The sequence below is a fragment of the Macaca mulatta genome, chromosome 15, assembly GCF_049350105.2.
Source record: "Macaca mulatta isolate MMU2019108-1 chromosome 15, T2T-MMU8v2.0, whole genome shotgun sequence".
Classification (NCBI taxonomy): Eukaryota; Metazoa; Chordata; class Mammalia; order Primates; family Cercopithecidae; genus Macaca; species Macaca mulatta.
Window position 1 is genome coordinate 14,224,609 of NC_133420.1, and position 24,459 is coordinate 14,249,067.

General features: G+C 51.3%; 1 protein-coding gene and 1 long non-coding RNA gene across 4 annotated transcripts; one reads left to right on the top strand and one right to left on the bottom strand.

The window, feature by feature from the left end:
- Positions 1-13,244: 13,244 nt before the first annotated feature.
- On the top strand, positions 13,245-17,339 carry OBP2B (odorant binding protein 2B). 3 transcript variants are annotated; one of them, XM_077967258.1, is made up of 6 exons: positions 13,245-14,619; positions 14,885-14,955; positions 15,241-15,351; positions 16,105-16,257; positions 16,682-16,705; positions 17,210-17,339. In XM_077967258.1, the coding sequence occupies exons 1-5, from the start codon at positions 14,498-14,500 to the stop codon at positions 16,702-16,704; spliced, it is 480 nt and encodes a 159-aa protein (XP_077823384.1). In that variant the 5' UTR covers positions 13,245-14,497; the 3' UTR covers position 16,705; positions 17,210-17,339. The 3 variants fall into 3 exon arrangements, with proteins under 3 accessions (XP_077823384.1, XP_077823385.1, XP_028690488.1); XM_077967259.1 differs by having other exon boundaries at positions 16,156-16,257; positions 16,949-17,339; XM_028834655.2 differs by having other exon boundaries at positions 16,156-16,257.
- A 4,333-nt stretch (positions 17,340-21,672) lies between these two features.
- LOC144334993 (uncharacterized) lies at positions 21,673-23,340 on the bottom strand. Its single transcript, XR_013405339.1, has 2 exons — positions 23,208-23,340; positions 21,673-23,168 (listed from the first exon to the last, which is right to left on the bottom strand). It is a non-coding gene; the product is annotated as an uncharacterized LOC144334993 (long non-coding RNA).
- Positions 23,341-24,459: the final 1,119 nt, after the last annotated feature.

Below are 24,459 nucleotides of genomic sequence, written 5' to 3' on the forward strand. Positions count from 1 at the left end.
TGTGTTCCCAGCACTTTGGGAGGTGGAGGTGAGAGAATCACTTGAAGCCAGGGGTTGGAGACCAGCCTGGGCAACGTAGTGAGACCCCATCTCTACCAAAAAAAAAAAAATTAGCCAGGCTTGGTGGTGCACACCTGTAATCCCAGCTACTAGGGAGGCTGAGGTGGGAGAATTGCTTGAGCCCAGGAGGTCGAGGCTGCAATGAGCTATGATCATGTCACTGCATTTCAGCCTGGGTGGCAGAGCAAGACCCTGTCTCAAAAAATAAGATAAAAAATAAAAGAAACCCAATTCCATTTGGGTTCCACTTTCTGCATCTCAAGATGAATCTTGGTTCTTATGAGGTGTCTGAGGTTCTCACTCATAGCAGATGCCACCTATGCCCAGCTCCATCTCCCGTCTGCCGGGCTCCAGGGGTGACATGGCTGCAGCGGGTGTCACCTGCAGCAGGCAGACGTGGCCACGCCAACCGGCACGCCCATCTCAGGTGTGCAAGTCTCTGCACCAGTCTTCAGACGCCACACAGATGAGTGCAAGGAGCTCGTGTGAGCACCTGTAGCTCAGAAAGTGCCCCGTGCCCCACATGACAGCCATGGGGAAGCCAGAGCCCACCTCTCCCGCAGGGCCAGTGTCAGAGCCCAGGCCCAGGGACAGTCTGGACAACTGTGCAGAGAGGAGAGGATGATGGGGCAGCAGTTACAGAAGACAGGCACCCAACCTGGGTGCACCCCAGAAGAACTCTCATGTGGACCAGAGCATGACTGCGCGAGAGCCAGAAAGGGAGTTTGGAAGACGCTGGACTGGAATCCACCTCTTAGGGAGGTGAAGCGTCTGGTTCGGAGGGGCTGTTGGGAGAGGACGTGTTCCTGGAGGACTGGTGGGGAAGAAAGCGGGCTGTGAAGAAAGTGGTGAAGAAAGAGGACCGAGGGCCCCTTGGAAGATGTTACGGAAGGTCAGAGGGTGTCCCATCAGCCCTAATGGCTCCGTTCTTCCCAATTTCATCTCAATTCATGTGTCAGCTGTTTCGTTATCCCGCTGCATTATTTTAAAAGTGTCTGCTCTAGGGGTGACGATGACATCCTTAATTCACAGTGGACTTGAAGCAAGCACTGTGTCCTTTACTTAAAACGTGAAGACCTTGTGATGGCACAGGTGCGTCCTCCCTGCTCTGCCTCATGTCATAGACCTTGTGACGGCACAGGGGCTTTCCCTCATGTCATTGCTGACACGCATCACATCTACATATGCTGGAGATGCCACGACACAGCACTGCAGAGCTTGCCTGAAGCCGTCGCACGTGATGGAGGTGTCTCAATTCTTCTCTTAGCTGTTCTCTTAGCTGTACCTGGTGAATTTTCATTCCATATGTTGTGATTTTTAATTTTGGAATTTCCACTTGGTTACTGTTTGCAGTTGCTGTTTCCCTGCTGAGAGCACCTGTCTTTTCGTTCATTCTGAGCACATTTATTTCCCCCACATGCTTCAGTATTGTGGTCACTTCTTTGGCATGTCCCAGTCAGCTGCCTCCAGGTTGGCTAAAAGCCAGTTCTCTTAAAAATGGTCATATTTTCCTTTCTTCGTGTGTATAATAATTTTGGATCATTTCTTGAAGAGTTTGAATGGTGTATAAACTCTGGGTTTTGTTATATTCCTGTGAAAAGTGCTGGGTTTTGTTTTTGGTTTTTGTTTTGTTTTTTTTTTTTAGATGGAGTTTCGCTCTTGTCACCCAGGCTGGAGTGCACTGGCACAATCTCGGCTCACTGCAAGCTCCACCTCCCGGGTTCAAGCAATTCTCCTGCCTCAGCCTCCCGAGTAGCTGGGATTACAGGTGCCCGCCACCAGGCCTGGCTAAATTTTGTATGTTTAGTAGAGACAAGGTTTTGCCATGTTGGCCAGGCTGGTCTCCGTGGGGGAAAGAAAGAGAGATCAGACTGTTACCGTGTCTATGTATAAAGAAGAAGACATAAGAAAGTCCATTTTGCGCTGTACTAAGAAAAATTCTTCTGCCTTGAGATGCTGTTAATCTGTAACCCTAGCTCCAACCCTGTGCTCACAGAAACACATGCTGTGTTGACTCAAGGTTTAATGGATTTAAGGCTGTGCAGGATGTGGTTTGTTAAAGAAGTGTTTGCAGGCAGTATGCTTGGTAAAAGTCAATGCCATTCTCCTGTCTCAAGTACCCAGGGACACAATGCACTGCAGAAGGCCGCCGGGACCTCTGCCCAAGAAAGCCTGGATATTGTCCAAGGTTTCTCCCCACTGGACAGCCTGAGATATGGCCTCGAGGGAAGGGAAAGACCTGACCGTCCCCCAGCCGACACCTATAAAGGGTCTGTGCTGAGGAGGATTCGTGAAAGAGGAAGTCCTCTTTGCAGTTGAGATAAGAGGAAAGCATCTGTCTCCTGCTCGTCCCTGGGAATGGAATGTCTGGGTGTAAAACCCAGTCGTACATTCTATTTACTGAGATAGGAGAAAACCTCCTTATGGCTGGAGGTGAGACGTGCTGGTGGCAATACTGCTCTTTAATGCACTGAGAGGTTTGTGTATAGTCAAACATAAATCTGGCCTACGTGCACATCAAGGCACAGCACCTTTCCTTAAACTTATTTATGACACAGAGATCTTTGCTCACATGTTTTCCTGCTGACCCTCTCCCCACCATTACCCTGTAGTCCTGCCACATCCCCCTCACTGAGATAGTAGAGATAGTGACCAATAAATACTGAGGAAACTCAGAGACCAGTGCCGGTGCGGGTCCTCTGTATGCTGAGTGCTGGTCCCCTGAGCCCACTGTTCTTTCTCTATACTTTGTCTCTGTGTCTTATATCTTTTCTCAGTCTCTCGTCCCAACTGACGAGAAACACTCACAGATGTGGAGGAGCCGGTCCCCTTCAGGTCTCAAACTCCTGACCTCAGGTGATCCGCCCGCCTCAGCCTCCCAAAGTGCTGGGCTTCCCAAAGTGAACCACCACACCTGGCGTGGTTTTTGTTTTGAAGCAGGAAGTTACCTGACCTCCAGCTGTAAGCTCTGCCTCCTCTGTGGTGCACAGCAATTCAGTTCACATTTCAGTCAGTTCTTCTAGCCTTTGCTGGGCCGCTTCATGTCTTACCTGGGTATTCATTTTTTAGGGGTTAGCCTGAGATTTGGACGGTTTCTGCATAGAACTTGGGGCTCTCTCTTTGGCTCTCTTCTTCCTTGAATTTCTCTCTTCACTTTCCAGCAGCTATCATTGCCTAGGACTCTGTCCTCTGGTTCTTCAAGCCAGCAAAATTGCAGGGTGTCTACCAGAGTTTGATCTGCTCCATGTGGCACAGACAGGGCCTGTCCTCCAGATAAAAGCAGTGAGAATGGGAAACTCATCCCGTGCTGTCACCTTCTTCCAGGTGCTGACCGACCTGCAGTGTCTGTTTGCCCTGGGAGAGTGGTTTCTGCATTTTGTCCAGAGTTGATCATTGCTACTTGAGGGAGGCTTGGTCAAATGGGAGCTCCTTGGCCACAATGGGAAGTGGAACTCACCATTTAGCAAAAGAAATGCATTTCACAATCCCAGTAGGAGAGGGCACGCTTGAGCTAAGTAATGGCCTAAGTCACCGATGTCTCCCACTCTGCAGGTAGAGTCACTTGTTACTACCGATGCAGGAAAATTTTACTCAGCTTATCTTGACTGGGAAAAGGTACCCATCATGTGTATAGAGTCACTATAAAGAGAACACAGGAAGGGAGGATCTCTGGTGGGGTCTCCCTCGGCCCTGTGTAGAGCACACTCAGATTGCTCTGCCCTCCAATCTGGCTGTGCTCGGTTGAGGGCCACAACAGGGACATTACCAGCCTGCAATGCAATCTGCCTGGTGTGGGCTGGGCATGCTTCAGCATCCAGAGAAAACCTTCAAGCGAGGAGTCATGGGGCATGCAGCCGAGAGCTGCCTGTGCACACGAGGAGGATGCGTCTGGGAGGACACGGTTGGGGTCCCACATGACTGTCTGTGCTCCACCCCTCAAGTTGCACAGATATACGCAGCCCCATGGGACCATTACTGAAGCTTCATCGGCCATTGCATTTCTGGGCTCCCTTCACCGTCTGGATTGTTTGCCCAGTGGGGAAGCTGCACATTCATCTCCAAGGTGTCTGAGACCTGAGTCAGAGCTCTCGTCAGGCTCTGGTCACTGTAGTGGCTTTGTCATGGTCACCACTAGGCAGGGAGGTACCCATGGGTGCTTCCTTGAATCTCCTGAATTTTAGACACACTCCTCTCTGCTCATCCTAAGTAGGAGCCACTTCACCAGCTCACAATAATCAGGGTCAACTACCCACCAATATACACAATCAGGGTCAATAATTACCCAGCAATATATACAATCAAGGTCAATAATTACCCACCAATATATATAATCAGGGTCAATAATTACCCAGCAATATATACAATCAGGGTCAATAATTACCCACCAATATACATACTCAGAGTCAACTACCCATAAATATATACAATCACCAATATACATAATCAATCAGGGTCAATAATTCCCCACCAATATGCATAATCAGGGTCAACTACACGCCTATATACATAATCAGGGTCAATAATTCCCCATGAATATGCATAATCAGGGTTAATAATTACCCATCAATGTACATAATCAGGGTCAATTACCCACCAATATATGTAATCATGGTGAACTACCCACCAAAATATATAATCAGGGTAAAGTATCCACCAATATTCCTAATCAGGGTCAACTACTGATCAATATACATAATCAGAGTCAATTACACACCAATGTACATAATCAGGGTCAACTACCCACCAATATATGTAATCAGTATAAAACACCCACTGATATACAGTAACTCCGTTCTTTACCTGCTCATCTGTGGGCATTAGGATCCCAGCATGGCCTGGTGGAACCATCACAGCAGGTTTCCTGGGGCACTCACTGTGCTTCCTGATAGCAGAGCTTTCCCTCTTGGTAACCTAACACTCTAATCTTACATGACCTAAGGCTGCAGGGATGGCAAGTTTATAGCTTTAAATGGTTCTAGTAGGAAAAATAAATGCTTAAGTCAATGGCCCAAGCCCCCACCTTAAGAAGAAATGATCACATTATGCCTAAAGAAAGTAGAAGAAAGGAAATAATAAAGAGAAGAAATTGACAATGGGGGAAGCAGGTGCGGTGGGTGAGTGTGCACCCCCACATTCTGAATCCTTGGCCATTTGGGTTCTATGCCAGCTATGGGTTTATTGCCCCTCTGTTTCAAATTTGCTCTTAATTATCCTGTGTGTGACTGGAGCTGGACCCTGTCGATGTTTCTCCTTCGTAGCTGGTGCACTGTTAGGCCTTGTGAACAGAGGGCACAGGGGTCGAGGGAGGAAGGGGCTTCCCTTTAGATTCAGGAGACTTCTTCATTCTCTATCCTGAGGGGCTTGGCTGGCAAGCAGGATGCCAGGTGGCGCTCAGCCCCAGTGAAGTCAGCAGCAGACCCTTGGGTGGCTTTGGGTGAGTTCTTGGGTACCCAAAGTCAGCAAACTTCTCTGCCATCCCAGGACCACAGACATACCCTCTCCAGGGAGGCCTCAGCACCTTCCAGGTTATTCCTACCCCAGTGCTCAGCCTCAGCCCTGGGGTAGAACTGGTAGAAATAACATTTCTGTTATTTCTGTGGTTTTAGAGTCCTCTTTACCTGTTGGTAGCCCCTCTCCTGTTACCAGTTGGGAATTCTTCGCAGTAATTTGCCTTTCAAATGACTGCGCGACCTGTCTCCAACACCCTCTCTGTGTCAACCATGGCCTTTACTTTCTGAATTTGGACACGCTGATATCTGGGGCCTTGCTAACCCTGGAGGAAGTGCTTCTTCTGGAGTTGGCTAATTTCTAGAAATAGCAGATGACTTGTCTGTAAGCGTGCCTTCCATATGCAAACCAACCTGTTCAGATCCCACACCCTCCCCAGGGCAGGTACCAGACAGCTAGGGACAGCCAGCCCCTACACCCCAGGGCCCGGGACATTATTGAAACCAGCCCGCCCTGAGCCTGTTTACTCTGCTTCCTCCGTTCCTTCCCGTGGGAAACGTGGGAACCGCAGTGCAGGCTCCGCCCGCACTCTCCTCCTGCTCCCAGTTCCTCCAGACAGGCCCTGGTGCTTCCGCGAGGCCCCGCCCCTCGTGTTTCTAGGGGTCTGAGTATAACAAGCCTCCCTCCCAGTCATTTCTATGGCTGTGTCTTCCCCCACCAGCCTGCAGCACAGAGTCCTTTCTTCATATTATATGGGGCCATCCTGGCGTCCCAGCCCCCGTGAATGAGGCCACAACGCCAGCTCAGCCAGTCCTGGAAGCCATCGTGAGAGCTGCTCTCCCGCTCAAGTCCATGTGTGAAATATGGCATTTTGGATACATCGTCACCAGCGAGCCAAGCTGGACACTAGTTAAAGCAGTGAGGACAGGTTTTATTCAGCAACTTCTGAGAGCCGGGGACAGAGTGGTTCCGTGTTACTTTGTGCAGGGGTGAAGGGGTGTTGTGAAGGGAGAGTGGGAGGGGGTGCGGGAGGGAGTGAGGGCTCCAGTGAAGAGTTACAGAGGGCTGGGCAGGGTCAGTGCAGTGGGGCCCGCTGTGTGGCAGTTACGGAAGGAGGACTCTGTGCCCCAACAGAGTCTGGGAGATGGAGGCCCATTTTTCCTGAAGGTCACATTTCTAAGGAATGGCTCTCAGGTCCTTAAGAATGACACTTGTTTTTTTTTTTTTTTTTTTTTTTGGAGTCTTGCTCTGTCATGCAGGCTGGAGCGCAGTAGCACGATCTTGGCTTACTGCAGCCTCTTCTGCTTCCCGGGTTCAAGCGATTCTCCTGCCTCAGCCTCCCGAGTAGCTGGGATTACAGGCACGTGCCTCCACGCCCGGCTAATTTTTGTACTTTTAGTAAAGACAGGGTTTCACCATATTGCCCTGGCTGATCTTAAACTCCTGACCTCAATTGATCCACCCACCTATGCCTCCCAAAGCGCTGGGGTTACGGATGTGAGCCACTGCACCCAGCCTGAGAAAGACACTTCTGCATTGCAGGAGAAACACTGACTTCTCAAAGGGGCGAAGGAAGGAGTCACAGGTGTAAGCCCTTTTTAGCAAAAGCTCTAAGAAGGGGCGGCTGGATGCTGGCTGGCACACACAGCAAATTCGCCTGCAGCCCCAGATATCAGCGTGTCCAAATTCAGAAAGTAAAGGCCATGGTTGACACAGAGAGGGTGTTGGAGACAGGTCGTACAGTCATTTGAAAGGCAAATTACTGCGAAGAATTCCCAACTGGTAACAGGAGAGGGGCTACCAATGGGTAAAGAGGACTCTAAAACCACAGAAATAACAGAAATGTTATTTCTACCAGTTCTACCCCAGGGCTGAGGCTGAGCACTGGGGTAGGAATAACCTGGAAGGCACTGAGGCCTCCCTGGAGAGGGTATGTCTGTGGTCCTGGGATGGCAGAGAAGTTTGCTGACTTTGGGTACCCAAGAACTCACCCAAAGCCACCCAAGGGTCTGCTGCTGACTTCACTGGGGCTGAGCTCCACCTGGCATTACTCTCAGGTAAGCATTTAGGGTGCTGGGGCCACCCCAGGGATGCATCTCCTGCTGCTGGACGCCATGAGAGCTTGGTGATCTCCTGTCTCCTGGTGCAGGGGCTTGGGCGGAGCCAATCCATGCCAAGAGCTCTGCCGTGCTCAGTACATATGCACTGGTACGCTCAGCTTGGGTCCACATTAGAGCACGGTTCTCTTCGTGTAAAGCCCCTAGAATATATCCCCACACAACTGTCTCGGGGGAAGATGTCTGAGAAAGCGAGGTCTCGTCTCCTCACACAAAGGAGGAGGTGATGATTCTGCCCAGGTGGGTTCAGGGGGATTGGGGAGGGGATCACGATTCTCACTTCCATCTGAGGTCACATGAATGTCCTAGTTCTGCGTGTCACGGCCCCACTCCTTAAGCAGTGACCCGACTTTCACATAAACACTTGGCGACTTTAGAACCCAGCTCACCGTGCAACCCACACTACTAAATGTGGAGTCGGATTTTCAGTCATTGCCGCTCTGTGGCTGCAAGAATGAAATATTCAAGGCCAGGATGGAACATCTGCAGTGTCTTGCCTGTTACTCAAGCTTAGACCTTGGCATTTCCTTTCTGAAAGCCCCAGAGCAGTCAGGGCAGCCCCCGCCCCATTCTCCTTGCAGTCGTCATTACCATGTTTGTGGCCAAGCCCAGTAGCCTGTTGGCTTCCCAAAGCCTTGGTTCTAGTCGGTGCCACGTCCCAATGAGAAACCACAGCAAACAATGTAGGGAATTGTGGTGTCACTTCATGCCATGCCCATGAGAATCCCATTTTCCATCGACGAGATGCCCTCCCTGCATCTTTGCATACCCAAGAAACCTTCACACATGCCCATAGACATGAGAAAGCCCTGTGGTTGGCAAGGGTGGGAAGAATAATTCCAAAGTTCCATTGAGTGTAGGGGAGAAGTCAAATAATTCCAAACGCTTTCCCTCCTTGAGCTGCAGGAGAAAGCTGTGAGGAAACGCATCCTCTGGTTGTGGGGCTGGGGCTGGGAATAGATAGTCACACCCCCTTCAGCCGAAGGTGCATGGCATCTTAGAATGCTTTCATTTGTTGGTCAAAAAACCCACAACTGCAACCGAGCGTGCAGGGTTTGCTGAGAAAGCCTCAGATGCTTCATTCCAGCTCTTCTTTTCAGTATGTTTCATGGGGCTAAAATGAAGGTTGGCAGGGCTGGCTCCTTCTGGAGGCTCTTGGAGGGGAATCTGTCCCTGCCTTTTCCAGCTTCCAGAGGCCTCCACATGCCTTGGCTCGTGGCCCCTCCTCCACCTTCAAAGTCAGCAGCGCAGCCTCTTCTGCTTCTGTTGGTAAAGATGCTCTCTCCCCGCCCTCCTCTCTCTCCCTTCCTCGATCTCCAGCCTCTCTCCTATAAAGGCCCCTGTGATAACAGTGGGTCCACCCAGATAATCCAGGGTAATTGCTCATCTCAGGTCTCTCACTGAATTATATCTGCAAAGTCCCTTGTACCATACACACATCCACAGGGCCAGGGATGAGGGTGTGGACATCGTTAGGGGACCATTATTCAGTGTACCACATGGGGGAAATTGACGGTCAGTAGGATTGCAAGTAAATGAACAGGGTGTTTCCGGGAAGTGATGTGTCCTAAATGGAACACAGCTCAGCGGAGTGACAAAGAGAGGAGGGGCTGCATCTTCCCATTGCGTAGCCCATAGAGGCTTCTCTGGGGAGGTGATTTTTAGAATTTTTATTTGGTATCTATTTTACATGCTATCATGCTCACTCTTTAAAAGTGCCCAATTCAATGGGTTTCAATAAATTCACAAGGCTGTGAAACCATCACCACTATCTAATTCCAGGAGATCTCCATCATCTTACAAAGGTCCCCATGCCCATCAGCTCTCACCCCCATTCTTCCCTCCCCACCCTGGAACCTCTCATCTACTTCCTGTCTCCGTGGACCTGCCTGTTCTGGACATTTCATAGAAATGGAATCATATATATGTGTTTGTTGTGACTGGTTTCTTTCTCTTAGCGTAATGTTTCAAAGTTTGCTCACGTGGTAGCATGTGTCGATATTTTATTTCTTTTTATGACAATATCATATTTCATTGTGTGGATAATACCACACCTTTTTTATCCTTTCATCCATTGGTAGACATTTGCATTGTTTACACTTCTTGGGTTTTATAATGTTGCTAGGGACATTTGTGCATAAATATTTTCGTGGGAACATATGTTTTCATTTGTCCTGGGTGTATACCTGGGAGTGGAATTGCTGGGTCATATGGTATTGAATAATTCTATGTGTAACTGTTGGATAAGCTGCCAAACTATGTTTTTCTGAGCAGCTGTGCCATTTTACATTCCCACCAGTGGTGCATGAGGGTTCTAATTGCTCCACATCCTTGCCAACCCTTGTTATTATCTGGTTTTGTGATTCTAGCCATCCTAATGAATATGAAGTAGTATTTAACTGTAATTTTGATTTGCATTTCCCTAATGACTAATAACATTGAGGATATTTTCATATGCTTATTGGTCATTTTTATATCTTCTCTGAAGAAAGTCTATTCAAGTAATTTCCCTTTTTAAAATTGGGCAATTTGTGTTTTTATGTTGAGTTATAAGTGTACTTTATATATTGTTGATACTAGACTCTTATCAGATAAGTGATTTGCAAGTATTTTCTCACGCTCTGTATCTTGTCTTTTCATTCCCTTGATAGTGTCCATCGATGTACAAAAGTTTTTAATTTTGATGAAGTCCAACTTGTCTATTCCTTTGGTTGCGTGCTATTTGGGTGTATTGAGAAGAATTCATTGTCAAAGCCAAAGTCACAGAGATTTACATATCTTCTCTTAGAGTTGTACAGTTTTAGCTCTTACGTTTAGGTCTTTGATCCATTTTTGGTGAAAGCTTGTGTGTGGCGTGAGGTCTCACCTCATTCTTTTGCATGTAGACATCCAGTTGTCCCAGAGCCATTTGTTGAAGACTGTTCTTTTTTTTTTTTTTTTTGACACGGAGTCTCGCTCTGTCGCCCAGGCTGGAGTGCAGTGGCCGGATCTCAGCTCACTGCAAGCTCCGCCTCCCGGGTTCACGCCATTCTCCTGCCTCAGCCTCCCGAGTAGCTGGGACTACAGGCGCCCGCCACCTCGCCCGGCTAGTTTTTTTTTTTTTTGTATTTTTTAGTAGAGACGGGGTTTCACCGTGTTAGCCAGGATGGTCTACTATCTCCTGACCTCGTGATCCGCCCGTCTCGGCCTCCCAAAGTGCTGGGATTACAGGCTTGAGCCACCGCGCCCGGCCTGAAGACTGTTCTTGTCTTGGCATCTCAACTCGTTTTTGTACCTGTGTTTGTGGGGTGTTGATTTTCTTCACTTCCTTGGAATCCTTCTTTACCCAAACATCATTTTCTCTGGCCCTGTGGAGTTCCACCCTCTGCCTGCATAGACCAGTATTTAGCTACAGTCTTGAGGACCCCTCTGCACGTTTCGGGAGCTCTTCCTCTGCACAGTGCTCTCCTGTCTGCTTCCTTGTCTCCCACATTCTAGTCATCTGCGATGCCCAGAGTCCAACCTGCATCCTGCCCACGCCGTCTGACTCCTTGCTCTGTTGGGTTCCTCTCTCTGTGGTGGCTTGAAATTCCCTACAGGCATAAAGCTGCCATGATCCAGCTGAGCTCGTTAGCTCCCACTCTCAGGGATCACAGCCTGCGCTGTCTGAGTTCGGTGTCTGAACACAAGCGTTTCGCACCTGGGGGCCAGTTTCCCTCTGTTTGTGGTGGGACAGTTAGGTCCATCCCCTGTTCTCCTGGATGCCCAGGTAGAAATCAATGCACCCTCCTGGGTTATTGCCGCGTCTTTCTGACTGCTTTCTTTGCTTCTGTATTGGGCCCCCAAATATCCTGGGTTATTGCCGCGCCTTTTCTAACTGCTTTCTCTGCTTCTATATTCAACCCCCAAATCTGTGCTCAGTGCAGCAACTGGAGAGACCCCTTAAATACGGAAGTCGCAGCTTTGCCTTTGTCGGAGCTCCCCAGGGTCCTTCACTCAGAGTACAAGCTGAAGTCCTCGTCGTGGTCCTCATGCCCTTCACAGCAGTTCCGCCCTCTCCCCAGGTTCACATATGGCCAGTCTCCCTGGATCATTTGCTGTGGCCACTCTGCCATGTGTTCCTGGAAACCGCCAGTGCTCTCCCACCTCCAGGCTGGCACTGGATGCTCCTGCCACCTGGACTCCTCTTCCAGCTGACGAGCTCGTAACTTGCTTCCTTCAGGTCTTAAATTCGATGTTTGAATGCCACCTTGGCGAGGCTGTTCCTCATCATTTCATTTAAAGGACCAATAACCCCTTGTCCCAGCACTCCCTGTCCAACTTTCCACTTTGCTTTTTCCATAACACTGATTTCCATTTAAAATAATATATAATTATATGAACCAGTGACCCATAGGATCCAGAGACAATAGATTGAACAGGGATTGCTTGCACAATGAACAATCAGCTATAGAGGTTTAAAGAGAACCACAAAAAATGGCTCAGGATTGCAGGAGGGCAGTTAAGGAAGACATAAATGGGGGCGGGGATCCTTTCCACAAGCCTGGGTTCAGATCTCATGGGAAAAGGTGTGGTTCTCCCAAGGGATGCTAGAGAAGTTTGCTGGGTTGCCCGGCCACAGCTGGCCTATGGTGAGAGCAGAGGCCAGCAGGCAGGGAAATGCAGTCTGCGTCTGGCAAGCAGGAAGCCTCTCTTCTCTCCCAAGGCAGGTGGGCTGGGGCTGGGAAGCCTACAAAAGTCACTGGGAACCCACATGTGCGGATGCCACTGAATCTCCATAGGAAGCCATCTGGGGGGTCCCCTGAATTCAATGTGGTGAGTGCCGCCAGATGTTCCTGACTTGTGCCACTGCCATCTGTATAGTAAGAGAAAGAAAAAGAGAGAAATGGAAGCATCCTAGAACCAGGCATCCTGGACCCAGCCTGGGAGGCACTTTCCCCTACGCCTCTACTAACAAAGCTTAGCATCGCGCCAGGTGCACAAGAGAAGCGCCTGCTGGCTCCAGCTCCATTACCTCAGAATCGGCCGTGAAGGGTGCATTTGGTGCTGGAGGCAAGATATTGATAGCTGGCACCACAATTCACTTATTTATTTTGTTCATTTTATGTCCCCTGCACCTAGAATATGAGCCACACGAGTGCAAGACATTTGTTTTATTCACTGATGTATTCCTTGTGCCCAAAGAATGAGAGGTATCTAGAAAGTCTGCAAAAATCAAACATAAAAATGAACTTTTATCATTGTTATTTTGATGGATATTGGAGGCATTTCCAAGATTTGTAAGTAAAGATTGAACCCATCTACTGATTCATATGTGGGAGTGTATCTGTGGAAATGATGCTTCTGAGTGGAGTTGCTGAGTCTTTGGCTCTAAATTTTTCTTTTTTTTTTTTTAAAGCGTTTATGCTCATTGTGGTTTTTAAAATAAACATTTAATCTTGAGACACTGTAGATTCCCAGGCAGTTGTAAAAAGCCACACAGAGCTATCATGTGTATCTTCACCTGGCTTGCTCCAGCCCCAACCCCAGCAGTGACAGACCTGTTATCCACTACTGCAATCTGCTCATTTCAAGAATGTCATCTATTGCAATCATAAAATTGTGGGATTATTGGCTTTTTTTTCCCCATGCAGCGGCATCATTCTCTGGAGAGTCATCCCATTGTTGCATTTATCAGTAGTTTATCCCTTTTTACTTCTGAGTAGTGCTCCGTGGTATGTATGTACCACAGTCTGTTTAACCATTCACCTGTTGGAGGACGTCTGTGTTTATAGATTTGGGCTATGACACATGTACAGGTTTTTGCATTGACATCAGTTTTCATTTCTCTGGGACAAAGTCCCAGGGGTTCTATTGCTGGGTTCTATGCTTGTTGCAGGGTTAGCTTGTTTTTGTTTTGTTTTGTTTTAACCTGTCAAGCCATTTTTCAGAAGCTTTCCAGTTTCCATGCATCCTCACCAGCTTCAGTGTGAGCACTATGATCTTATCTCAGCCACCTTGATAGGTATGTACTGATATATCATGGCTTTTATTTGCGTTTCACTGATGACTAATGGCATTGAGCATCTTTTCATGTGTTGATTTGCCATCTACATCTCTCTAGTCAAGTGTCCCTTCACATCTTTTGTCTACATTCTATTTTTGAAACTGTTGAGTTTTGAAAAATTCTTTATAAAGTATAGAAACTAATTCCTTGTTGAACACGTAGTTTGTCAATATTTTCTTTCAGTCTTTAGCTCCTCTTTTTATTCTCTTAACAGGGTCTCTTACAGAGCAAAAGGTTTTTATTTTGATGAAGTCTATTTTATTAATTTTTCCTTTTATGGATCATATTTTTGGTGACAAATCTAAAACCTCCTGACCCAGCTCCATATCCCAAAAGTTTTCTTATTGTTTTCTAAAGCTTTTATAGTTTTAAGTTTTATGTTTAGGTCTATGATCCATTTTGAGTTAATTTTCATACAGGGTGTGAGACGTAGGTTGTGGTTCTTCTTTTTGTTTGGTGGTTTTGTCTGTGGATGTCCAGTTGCTCCAGCCCATTTGCTACAAAAGCTATCTTTCATTGAATTGCTTTTGCATCTTTGTAAAAACTTAATTGAGTATATGTGTGCAGGTCTGTTTGAGGATTCTTTATTGTCTGTCCCATTGATCTATGCATCTGTCCATCTGCTAGCTATAGAATGAGTCTTGAAAGGGTAGCCTGTAGCAGGGTATGGTGGTGTGCACCTGTAATCCCAGCTACTTGGGGGACAGAGACAGGAGACTCGCTTGAACCTGGGAGGTGGAGTTTGCAATGAGTCGAGATTGTGCTACTGCACTCCAGCCTGGGTGACAGAGCAAGACTGTGTCAGAAAAAGAAGAAGGAGGAGGAGGAGGAGGAGGAGGAGGGGAGGATGTATGTGAAGGCCATGGTGGTCGATAAGGACTTTCCGGAGGACAGGAAGCCCAGGAAGGTGTCCCCAGTGAAGGTGACAGCCCTGGGCGGTGGGGACTTGGAAGCCACGTTCACCTTCATGTGAGTGTTGCCCACTGCGGGGCCCCTCAGGCCACTATCTCCCCTCCCCAGACCCACCTGGTGCCCATTGCCCCATCCTGGTTTTGGGTGTTGGTAAGAATCACCCCCTGCCTTGGAGGGAAACATCCCGGGCATGCTAAAGCTCGGTGGGGAGGGGGGAAGCAGTGGAATTTTCAGGCGCCAGGTCAAGGCCATGCACCAGGTGAGCTGAGGATGGCCCAGGTGTGTCCTGGGAGCCGCTGCCCACGTGTTTCCTGTTTTCCAGGAGGGAGGATCGGTGCGTCCAGAAGAAAATCCTGATGTGGAAAACGGAGGAGCCCGGCAAATTCAGTGCCTGTGAGCTCCTCCCCCACCCCACCGCCACCCTCCCCCACCATCAACCCCAGCTGCACCAGCCCCACCACAGGCAGAGAGTGCCCGGGCTGCCCTTTTGCCAGGGTCCCAGCCTTGCCCACCTCCAAGGAGGGGCTGGCCCGTCCTTCCCCGGAGGCTAGTGGCCCTGACGTCAGACACCAGGTGTGTCCAGGGCACCTGGGTGACCACTGAGACATTCCTGAGTGTTTCTTCGTGTGGTCCTGAGTGCTCTCTCTGTGAATGACCCATCTTCTCTGTCATCTACAGATGGAGGCAGGAAGCTCATATATGTGCAGGAGCTGCCCGGGAGGGACCACTTCGTCTTTTACTGCAAAGACCAGCACCGTGGGGGCCTGTTCCACATGGGAAAGCTCATGGGTGAGGGGCCCGCTGGGGCCTGCGTGTCCTGCCCCACGGTCTCTGCCTCCAGAAGCCAGTGGAACCAGCATCACCACGCCCTGGCACGGGGGGAAGAGGAAGCCCCCTGTGCCGGCCTTCATGTGCCGCGCACCGCTGGGCAGGCGGTCCAAGTACCTGAAGTGGGAATGGGGTGGGCCAGGCAGGGACAGACACGGCCTCGGTGACATGAACCTGCCAAGGACTGCTTCTGGGGTCTCCAGTGTAGGAGGGTCACCTGAATGGGGAGGTAGCATCCTAACAGGGCTCTTCATGGCGCAGGGAGCCTCCAGGGTGGGAAGGTGGCCAGTGCCTCTGGGACACAAGGTCCCTCCAGGTGAGGGCTATGACCCTGCAGCGTGGCTTTGGGAGCTGCCGAGGTCCCCTGGGGTTGCTGAGTGGCTTGGAGAGTCCCCGCCACTGTCCCCCTTCCTGGGGACCTCTCACCTGGGTGGTGGCCATCTGCTCTGTCCCCAGCCCCACCCCAGAGCTCTGGTTCACTCTTGGGCCTCTCCCCGTGTCCTGGTGCTGGGCAGTGGCCGTCTTCTCTGTCCCCCAGTCCCACTCCGGAACTCCCGTCCAGTCTCGGGCCTCCCCTCCCCCTTGTCCGGTGCTGGGTGGTGGCCGTCTCCTCTGTTCCCAGCCCCACCCCTGAACTCTGGTCCACTCTCGGGCTTCTCCCCCTGTCCTGGTGCTGGGCCGTGGCTGTCTTCTTTCGGCATCTGCTCCCTGCAGGGCCATGTCGCTGTCCCCACCTCGGCTCACCTGTAGCCACCTCACCTGCAGGTAGGAATCCTGACATCAACATGGAGGCCCTGGAAGAATTTAAGAAATTCGTGCAGCACAAGGGACTCTCGGAGGAGGACATTTTCATACCCCTACAGACGGGTGAGAGGACAGCTGTGCCCAGTCCCCCGTGTTTCCCCCTGTGTCTCTCTGTGACCTCCAGTGTCCCATGACCCCTGTGTCCTCCCATGTACCCCGCATTCCCCGTGTGCCCTGAGTCTCCTCACAGGGACTCCCGGGCCCCGCTTAGGGTTCTTGTCATTGAAGAGTCTGAACTCTGGGCTGTGATGGGGTCCAGGCCCTGCTTAGGGTCCTCATCCTTGGAGGGTCTGAGCTCTGGGCTGTGATGGGGTCCGGGCCCTGCTTAGGGTCCTCATCCTTGGAGGGTCTGAGCTCTGGGCTGTGATGGGGTCCGGGCCCTGCTTAAGGTCCTCGTCGTTGGAGGTTCTGAGCGCTGGGCTGTGATGGGGTCCGGGCCCTGGTCCAGGGCGTCTTCTCATCCTTGGGTTTTTCTTGGTCTCTGCAGGAAGCTGCACTCCCGAACACTAGCGTGAGTGAGCCTTTGGGAGGACACTGGACAAGCCCAGAGTCCTGGGTTCCCAGGGTTCAAAGGTCCATCTGTTCTGGCTCCTGCCATCCCACACAAGCAGGGAGACCCCCCGGGGTCAGGCACGAGGTTGGCACCTCTCAGAGTCTGCCCACCCACAATTCCTGGGACATTTGGGAAGTCCTTTGTTTCACCTATTCCCGCGCCTGCCAGCCCGAGTGAGCGTCCTCCTCGGCCCTTCCACAGCGAGGCCTCCCTTGGGCTCCCTCAGGTGTCAGCTCGGCCCATCGCCCCCTGCATCTGTCCCCACTCGGTCGTCTTCCCCCAGTCCACTCACTGAGGATGCTCAGAGGCCTGCCCGGTCACTGGAGGAGCTGAGGTCACTCTGGAGCCCCAAGGCTGCCCAGCAGTGGCTGATGTGGGGGCTGCAGATCCTGGGGAGGGAGCTCTGGGCCTGGCCTCTGCCCTACCCTATGGCCTCCCTAACCTCTGCTCTTCCTAGCACAGCAGCCCCTAGTCTGCACCCAGAGTCCACCCTGCTGCCAGACACGGAGCCCGGACTGCCTGGACCTACCCTCCAGCCATGACCCTTCCCTGCTCCCATCCGCCTGACTCCAAATAAAGAGCTTCTCCCCCAGCTCTGGGCAGGCCTCTCTGTGGGGATGGAGGGACTTGCACCGGCTCCCTGGGAGGCCTGCTGGGAGGGGGAGCCACAAGGGAAGCTGGGGAGACGTTGGACCTAGCAAGCGTCAAACCACGAGAGGCATGACGTCAAACAGGCCTGCGGGGCCACGTGATGTCCTGGAGGGGCCTCCTGTAGAGCCACCCTCAGGTCTCAGGTTTAGCTTAGGACAGGCAGGTCCCTGGGCAGGAGCGTTTGGAAAGCCACTGGGGAGGACAGGAGTGGGGACACAGTGTCAGAGCTGCAGCAGTGGGGCCACTGCAGGGCTCCTGTCCCAGGGGTCTCAGAGGGATCCTCCGAGTGGCCCCACTTTAGCAGCCTGGGTTCAGTGGCAGCGCTGGAGAGAGGGGCACTGGTGCCTCCATCATCACCCCCAGAGCAAGGCAGAGCAAGCCCCAGTCTCCGAGATCCTTGGCCCCACCCTGGCCTTCCCATGGTTTGTTCAGGGGCCATGGTCTGTACAGACACTGGGGCTGCTGGGACATGAGGAGGCCGACCGCAGCAAGGGAGGAGAGACCACTGCACCGCAGTGATAAACACGCCCCAGGAGCCACAAACCCAAGCTGGACAGGCCTCTCGGGGGTTGAGCCTACAAAGTGACCGCCTCTCCCCAGGGCCGCACCAAGTAACCACTGCCTGCCTCCCGCCCAGACCAGCATCCTCACCTCCTCCTCTCCCACCTGGACGTGATTCTTGGCTTAGACTACAGCGTGGTCCTGAAGTGAGCCAGGCCAGCAGGGCCCAGGCGAGCCGAGATGGAGCCAGCTTGGGTGTCCACAGGCCACATGTGGAGGACAGGGCAGACCTCACCCCACAAAGATGGGTGAGCAGTAAGCCATCTCCCCCACCCAGTGCTACCATGCAGATTCCAGAAAGGTTAGGATGTGTGTACAAATTCAAGATTGGTTGGTTATTTGCTATAAACTTAAAAAGTTAAAAAAAAATACATATATATGAAATTGGCTGGGTGCAGTGGCTCACATCTGTAAACATTTTGGGAGGCCGAGGAGAAAGGACACTTGAGGCCAATGTTCAAGACCAGCCTGGGAAACATAGCGTTACCTCACCTCTATTTGTAAAAAGAGGAAAAAATAAATAAATAGTAAAAATATTTACCTGGTGGAAAAGGACTTTTGATACATCTAAGCAGTGGGGAGAGTCTCCTTGGGAAAGACAGAGATTGGACTGCAGAGTGCTGAGCGTGGGTGCAGGGATGATGCTGGCAGGAGGTAGGCACATGAGAAGCTGGGAAGTACGTTCCTGCCCACTTGGAGGGCCTAGCATGGGTAACTGTGGGTTTCCCTGCATCCCTGCCTGAGCTGTTGGTCCATTCATCTGCCTTATCCATCCAATGTCCTGGCCACCTTGTGATGGGTGGACCATGGACCTGTAGCCCTGGGAATGTAGCCCTCGAGGTGGGGGGCTCTGTCCTGGCAGACGTGGGCCCCATCATTCGTTTCTGCTCCCAAGAGCCCCGGCCCCATGCGACTTCCCCTTCCAAGCTCAGCACCCCCCAATTCCACCCACAAACTCTCCGGTCACTGAGTCACATGAAGCCTCTTCCCATGGCTCATAACCATGGGGCCTTCACAGACACCCAACATCTCAAATATTTGAGGACAGTGTCCCGAATAAGTCAGGAAAACTTTCACTCCCAACCCAAGCATGGCAGAGGCGCCGAGCAGAATCTCTCCAGGAGCAAAATGAGCCTTTCAGTGTTTGAAAATCAAGAAATCACAGATGCGAAGGAGGGCAGTGGAGCTTTTGCGTTCTTTCAAAATGAATTTTTAAATATATGTACAAAGGGACACATGTATCCCGGAGACGGGGCACCAGACGGGTTCTCTCTGACATGACTTGTTCACTAGGGGCCGAGTGTCCAGGCTGAGAGCGAGGGCCCCAGGCAGACTGAGAAGTGTGACATGGGGCTCGTGGGTCACCAGCCTTCCGGAAAGTGCTCAACCTGTTTCTTTGTTCGTAAAACAAGGACCACAGGAGCACTCACCAGCAAGGTTGCTGCGAGGACTGGGCACACATCTACACACAATCTCACACATGCACACACATATGCACACACACACACACCCCTACACACACCTATACATGCTCTCACACATGCACACACACACTGCCACATTTTCTCCCTCTCACACACACACACACAGTCTCACACCCACACACACACCTACCTACTCACAATGCACCCCCTGGTATACAGGCCTGGTACAGCCTAAGTCTACATGTCTGTCAATGGTGTCCTTCTTGCTAGAGGGTGTAATCCGCATGCCTGCTGTGGTCTAACTCCATGTCTGGACTCAATATTCGGAAAACAAAGATGCTGGAGTCAGCTGTGATGGCGGGTACCTGTAGTCCCAGCTCCTCAGGATGCTGAGATGGGAGGATCGCTTGAGCCTAGGAGTTTGAGACCAGCCTGGGCAACAGCAAAACTCTGTCTCAAGAAAATAAAAAAAAAATGTTTTTAAAGACATAAGCAAGCAGTCATTATCCATGGAAGGATTTCAAATCACACCACTCCATATAGCAAAAAATAATTAATTTTGTTTTTCTAGTGTGAGTCCCCCAGAAGCAGATGAGACAGACGGAAGCTCAAGTGGTTTACGTAGGAGGTGGTCCTGGGAGACTCTGGTAGGGTGGGGGAGGTGACGTCGGCAGGGAAGGCCGCTGGTGAGGGGTCCAGCATCAAGATGACCACTTGCGACCCACTGGGGCTCAGTCCCTGGTGTTGCCATGGTTTATACCAGCTCCAGCCTGTCATGGCATGGGGATGCTTCCATAGGGCACTAATTCCTGGCACTTCCTGCTGCTGCAGGGCAGGGCAGCTTTGGTGGAAAGACGAACCTTCGAGAGAGAGGAGCTGAGAACACTGAATACAACACTCAGTTTCACTAAGTCTTCTGTGTGTTATTCTAGTTCATGCATAACAGTTGGCTTTTTAAGTGCGGTGGAAATGTGGCCGGCGTGGCCTGCTATGGCGAGACCCAAGGGGCTATGACGGACCCCATGGCACCTGCTGCAGTCCAGCCCTGGCAGCTTCAGAACACTCATGCCCCACACTGAGCTCACACTTAGCTGCCACCGAGTCTTCAAGGTAACATTTGCCTGTGATAATTTCTAAAAAAAACAAAAAAGACAGAAGTCTTAGAACAGAAACATTCTTGGGCTGGGCGAAGCTCCAGCTTCGGTAGTCAGTGTCAGTCATGGCTGATGTCCATCCTTTCCTCCTCGCCGCTGGCCAGGGGCTCAGCTGGACTAGGTCACTTCTCCAGTGGGATAGCACCGACCTTCAGGGTTCTGAGCCCCCGGCTGTGCACCTTGGAGATCTGTGTTCCTGCTGTGCCAATTCACAGGCCTGGAAGCATAGAGGGTGCCCAGAGAACCCCGGAGTTCTGTGCATCCACCCCCTGCCTCTCCCATGGGACGGTGCACCTGCTGCTTGGTGACAGCCAGACTCACTCATCCAGCAGTAGGTTAGCAAGACTATCACACTGTACAGACAAAAGAGAGATGGGCAGAAGTTAAAAGTTCTAATTTGCCTACAAAAGTAAAGGTGGCATCTGGCTCACTCCTGGGCCCTAGGGAACACTGAGCACCTGCCCAGAGGATGCCAGTGATGGTGGGGCTGGAGCTGCCCGTCTCGCCTGGCATTGCCAAAGGTTCAGTGGGCAGAAACCCTCAGCCGTCTGAAGAAGCGGTGCATTTCAGATCAGGCCCCAGCAGGAAAGTCCCATGAGGCCCTGGTGAGAACCGGCCAGAGGACATGGGGTCCCAGTCACCTGTTGGACACCATGGTGTGGGCAGGTCCAGGAAGCTTTTCTTCTCCTTTTTTTTTTTTTTTTTCTTTTATGAGACACTGTCCTTCTCTGTTGCCTAGGCTGGAGTGCAGTAGCGCAATCACAGCTCACTGTAGCCTTGATATCTCAGGCTCAGGCAATCCCACCTCAGCCTCCTGAGTAGCTGCCACTACAGACGTGCATCACCATGCCCAGGTAATTTTTTGTTTGTTTGTTTGTTTTGTTTAGAGACAGAAACTCCCTATGTTGCCCAGGCTGGTCTCAAACGCCTAGGCTCAGATGATCCTCCTGCCTTGCTTGGCCTCCCAAAGTGCTGGAATTCCAGGCATGAGCCACCGACTGTGCCTGGCCTCTTCTCTTCTTGTTGGTATTTGTCTATTACACACAGTGAACAGCAGGAGAAATATACCCAAAGGCTGGTGGCAGTGCCCTCCCCTAACTCACCCCTAACCCCACCAACAGACTCCAAACAGAACCAGAGCCCAGAGGTTTATTCTCTCAATGCGGGGGGATTCCGTTGCCACTCGCTGCCATCTCTGCAGGATCACTCCTATGCATCTTCCCTTGGACCTGACTGTGCTCAGTGCCAAGCCCCCGCCCATCCGCTTCCTGGTGAGCGCCTCTCACTGGCTCCTCTCCTTGGATGGGCGCTTGTCTCCCCCTAGGTCACTTCACTTTGTTCTGTTCCTGGCCCAGTGCCGCACTCTTGGATATCAGCCTTTTTTTTCCGAACAATTCATGGATGCTTGTTCTTCCTTTCTGGCAGCATTTAGAAGTTCGTTTTATTTAAAAACAAAACAAAACAAAAAACAACAATAAAAAAAAAAAGCTTTATATTCTTGATCTTTCGAGATCTTTCCAGGATCATTTATTTTCATCTTTTAAGTCCAAGAGCTTTCCAGGATGGGCAGGCCTGTGTCTCTCCTCACCTGCCTTGCCTGAAAGTGTGAGCGCTTGCGCGTTCCTTCTGCTCTGGGAAATGTTATGCCATTCTTGGTCTCCTGTCCTCCACCCGTGCGCGTCGCTGCTCCTGGAACGCCCTGGGTTTGCAGGGAAGGCTCCCGCGCGCCCTGCCCCCTCCCGCCCGCGGGCTCTCACTCAGCTCTGGCTGCGAGCTTCCTCTTCGCAGTGGCCTTCACCTTCTGTCTAGCTGCGGTCTTTCCTGCATGGTCTCACTCATTTCCCCGTTTGTAAAGCACGTGTTTCCGAGCCCAGTCTGCTTTTGTGCCGTGGCCGCCTGTCCTCAAGGGGCGCGTTTGGTGCCCGCGGTGGCCTCCGTTGCCGTAGCGGCGCTCTGGTTTCCGCTCTGTGGGCCGCTCGCCAGCTGTGTTCCTTTGCCAGTCCCCAGGCTCAGGTCCAGGTACTGCTCCTCCCTGCAGGAGTGACCCGATTGTCGTGGGTCCCGCAGTCACTGGCTCTGTGGACGTTTTGCTCATCTCCTGCTGAGAAGCCTGGAGGAAGCCTGTCTGTCCCCAGCCTCCTTGGGGCAAAGGCCGGCGTGCCCGGGTCTCAGGCTTCAGGGCATTGCCTGCTTGCTGTTCTCTAGGGGCAGATCAGGGGCCGGCCAGCGGGGCCTTGTGGAATGTCACGGGGATGGCACTGCCTTTCCGTGGGGCCTGTGGGTCACACTCCCTCCAAGAAGGGGAACGGACCCACCCCTGGCGGAGTCCTGGGCCTCCGTCCCTGGCTGCCGGGGAAGCCTGCCTGGGAACGCAGCTGCAGCTGGGAGAGGAAGGCACCGGAGGTTCCCACACCGCCGCTCTTCCAGAGCTCGCTCCGCCGCCGATTTGGAGCAGCTCACATTTTGTTTTGTTTCTGCTTCCATCCGCAGTATTTATTTCTGCCTCCTGCGTTTCTGTTCTTCTCCAGTCTCCCCAGAGTCGGCTTCTTTATTTCCACCTCTGTAAGGAACCAGCTTCTGCCTCCGAGGAGCGTCCCTGCCTCGCCCTGTGCCGACTCCCAGCTCGCACTCCTGTCCCTGCCTCTCCCTGTGCCGACTCCCAGCTGGCACTCCTGTCTCACGTTCCCTCCTCATTTCGGTTTTGCTCTGTTGTTTGTTTGTTTGTTTATTGAGACGGAGTCTCACTCTGTCCCCCAGGCTGGAGTGCGGTGGCGCCATCTCAGCTCACTGCAACCTCGCCTCCCAGGCTCAAGTGATTCTCCTCCCTCAGCCTCCCGAGTAGCTGGGACTACAGGAGAGGGTCACCACACTTGGCTAATTTTTGTTTTTTTGGTTTTTTTTGAGACGGAGTCTCACACTGTCGCCCGGGCTGGAATGCAGCGGGGCCCTCTCGCTCACTGCAACCTCCACCTCCCGGGTTCAAGTGATTCTCCTGCCTCAGCCTCATGAGTAGCCGGGATTACAGGTGCCCGCCACCACGCCAGTCTTATTTATTTATTTATTTATTTTGTATTTTAAGTAGAGATGGGGTTTCCCCATGTTGACCAGGCTGGTCTGGAACTCCTGACCTTGTGATCTGCCTGCCTCAGCCTCCCAAAGTGCTGGGATTACAGGCGTGAGCCACCGCACCCAGCCTAATTTTTGTATTTTTAGGAGAGATGGGGTTTCACCATGTTGACCAGACTGGTATTGAACTCCTGAACTCAAGTGATCCACCCGCCTCAGCCCCAAAGTGCTGGGATTTCAGGAACGAGCCACTGTGCCTGGCCTGCTCTGTTATTATTTTTAGTACTGATTTGAACACTTGGTTCATTTATTTCCATGTTTTATGTTTCTTTCTTTCCTTTTTTTGTCTTTTTTTTTTTTTTTTTTTTTTGGAGACAGGGTCTTGCTCTGTCACCCAGGCTGGAGTGCAGTGGCGTGATCTCGGCTCACTGCAACCTCCGCCTCCTGGGTTCAAGCGATTCTCCTGCCTCAGCCTCCCGAGTAGCTGGGATTACAGGTGCCCACCACCATGCCTGGCTAATTTTTGTATTTTTTTTTTTTTTTTTTTTTTTAGTAGAGGCAGGATTTCACCATGTTAGCCAGGCTGGTCTTGAACTCCTGACCTGAAGTGATCCACCTGCCTTGGCCTCCCAAAGTGCTGAGATTACAGGCATGAGCCACCGTGCCTGGCCATATTTCCATGTTTTATTTTTCTAATGCTTATGTCTGTAATTTTCTCTAAGTGCAACAAAGGACACCTTTAGCTGCATCCAACAAATGTTGATATAGATTGCTGTCATTGTTATTCGTTTCTCAGTAGCTCATAAGTTCCTTTGTAATCCTAAGAGTATACACTGTCAACTATGGGAATCTATTG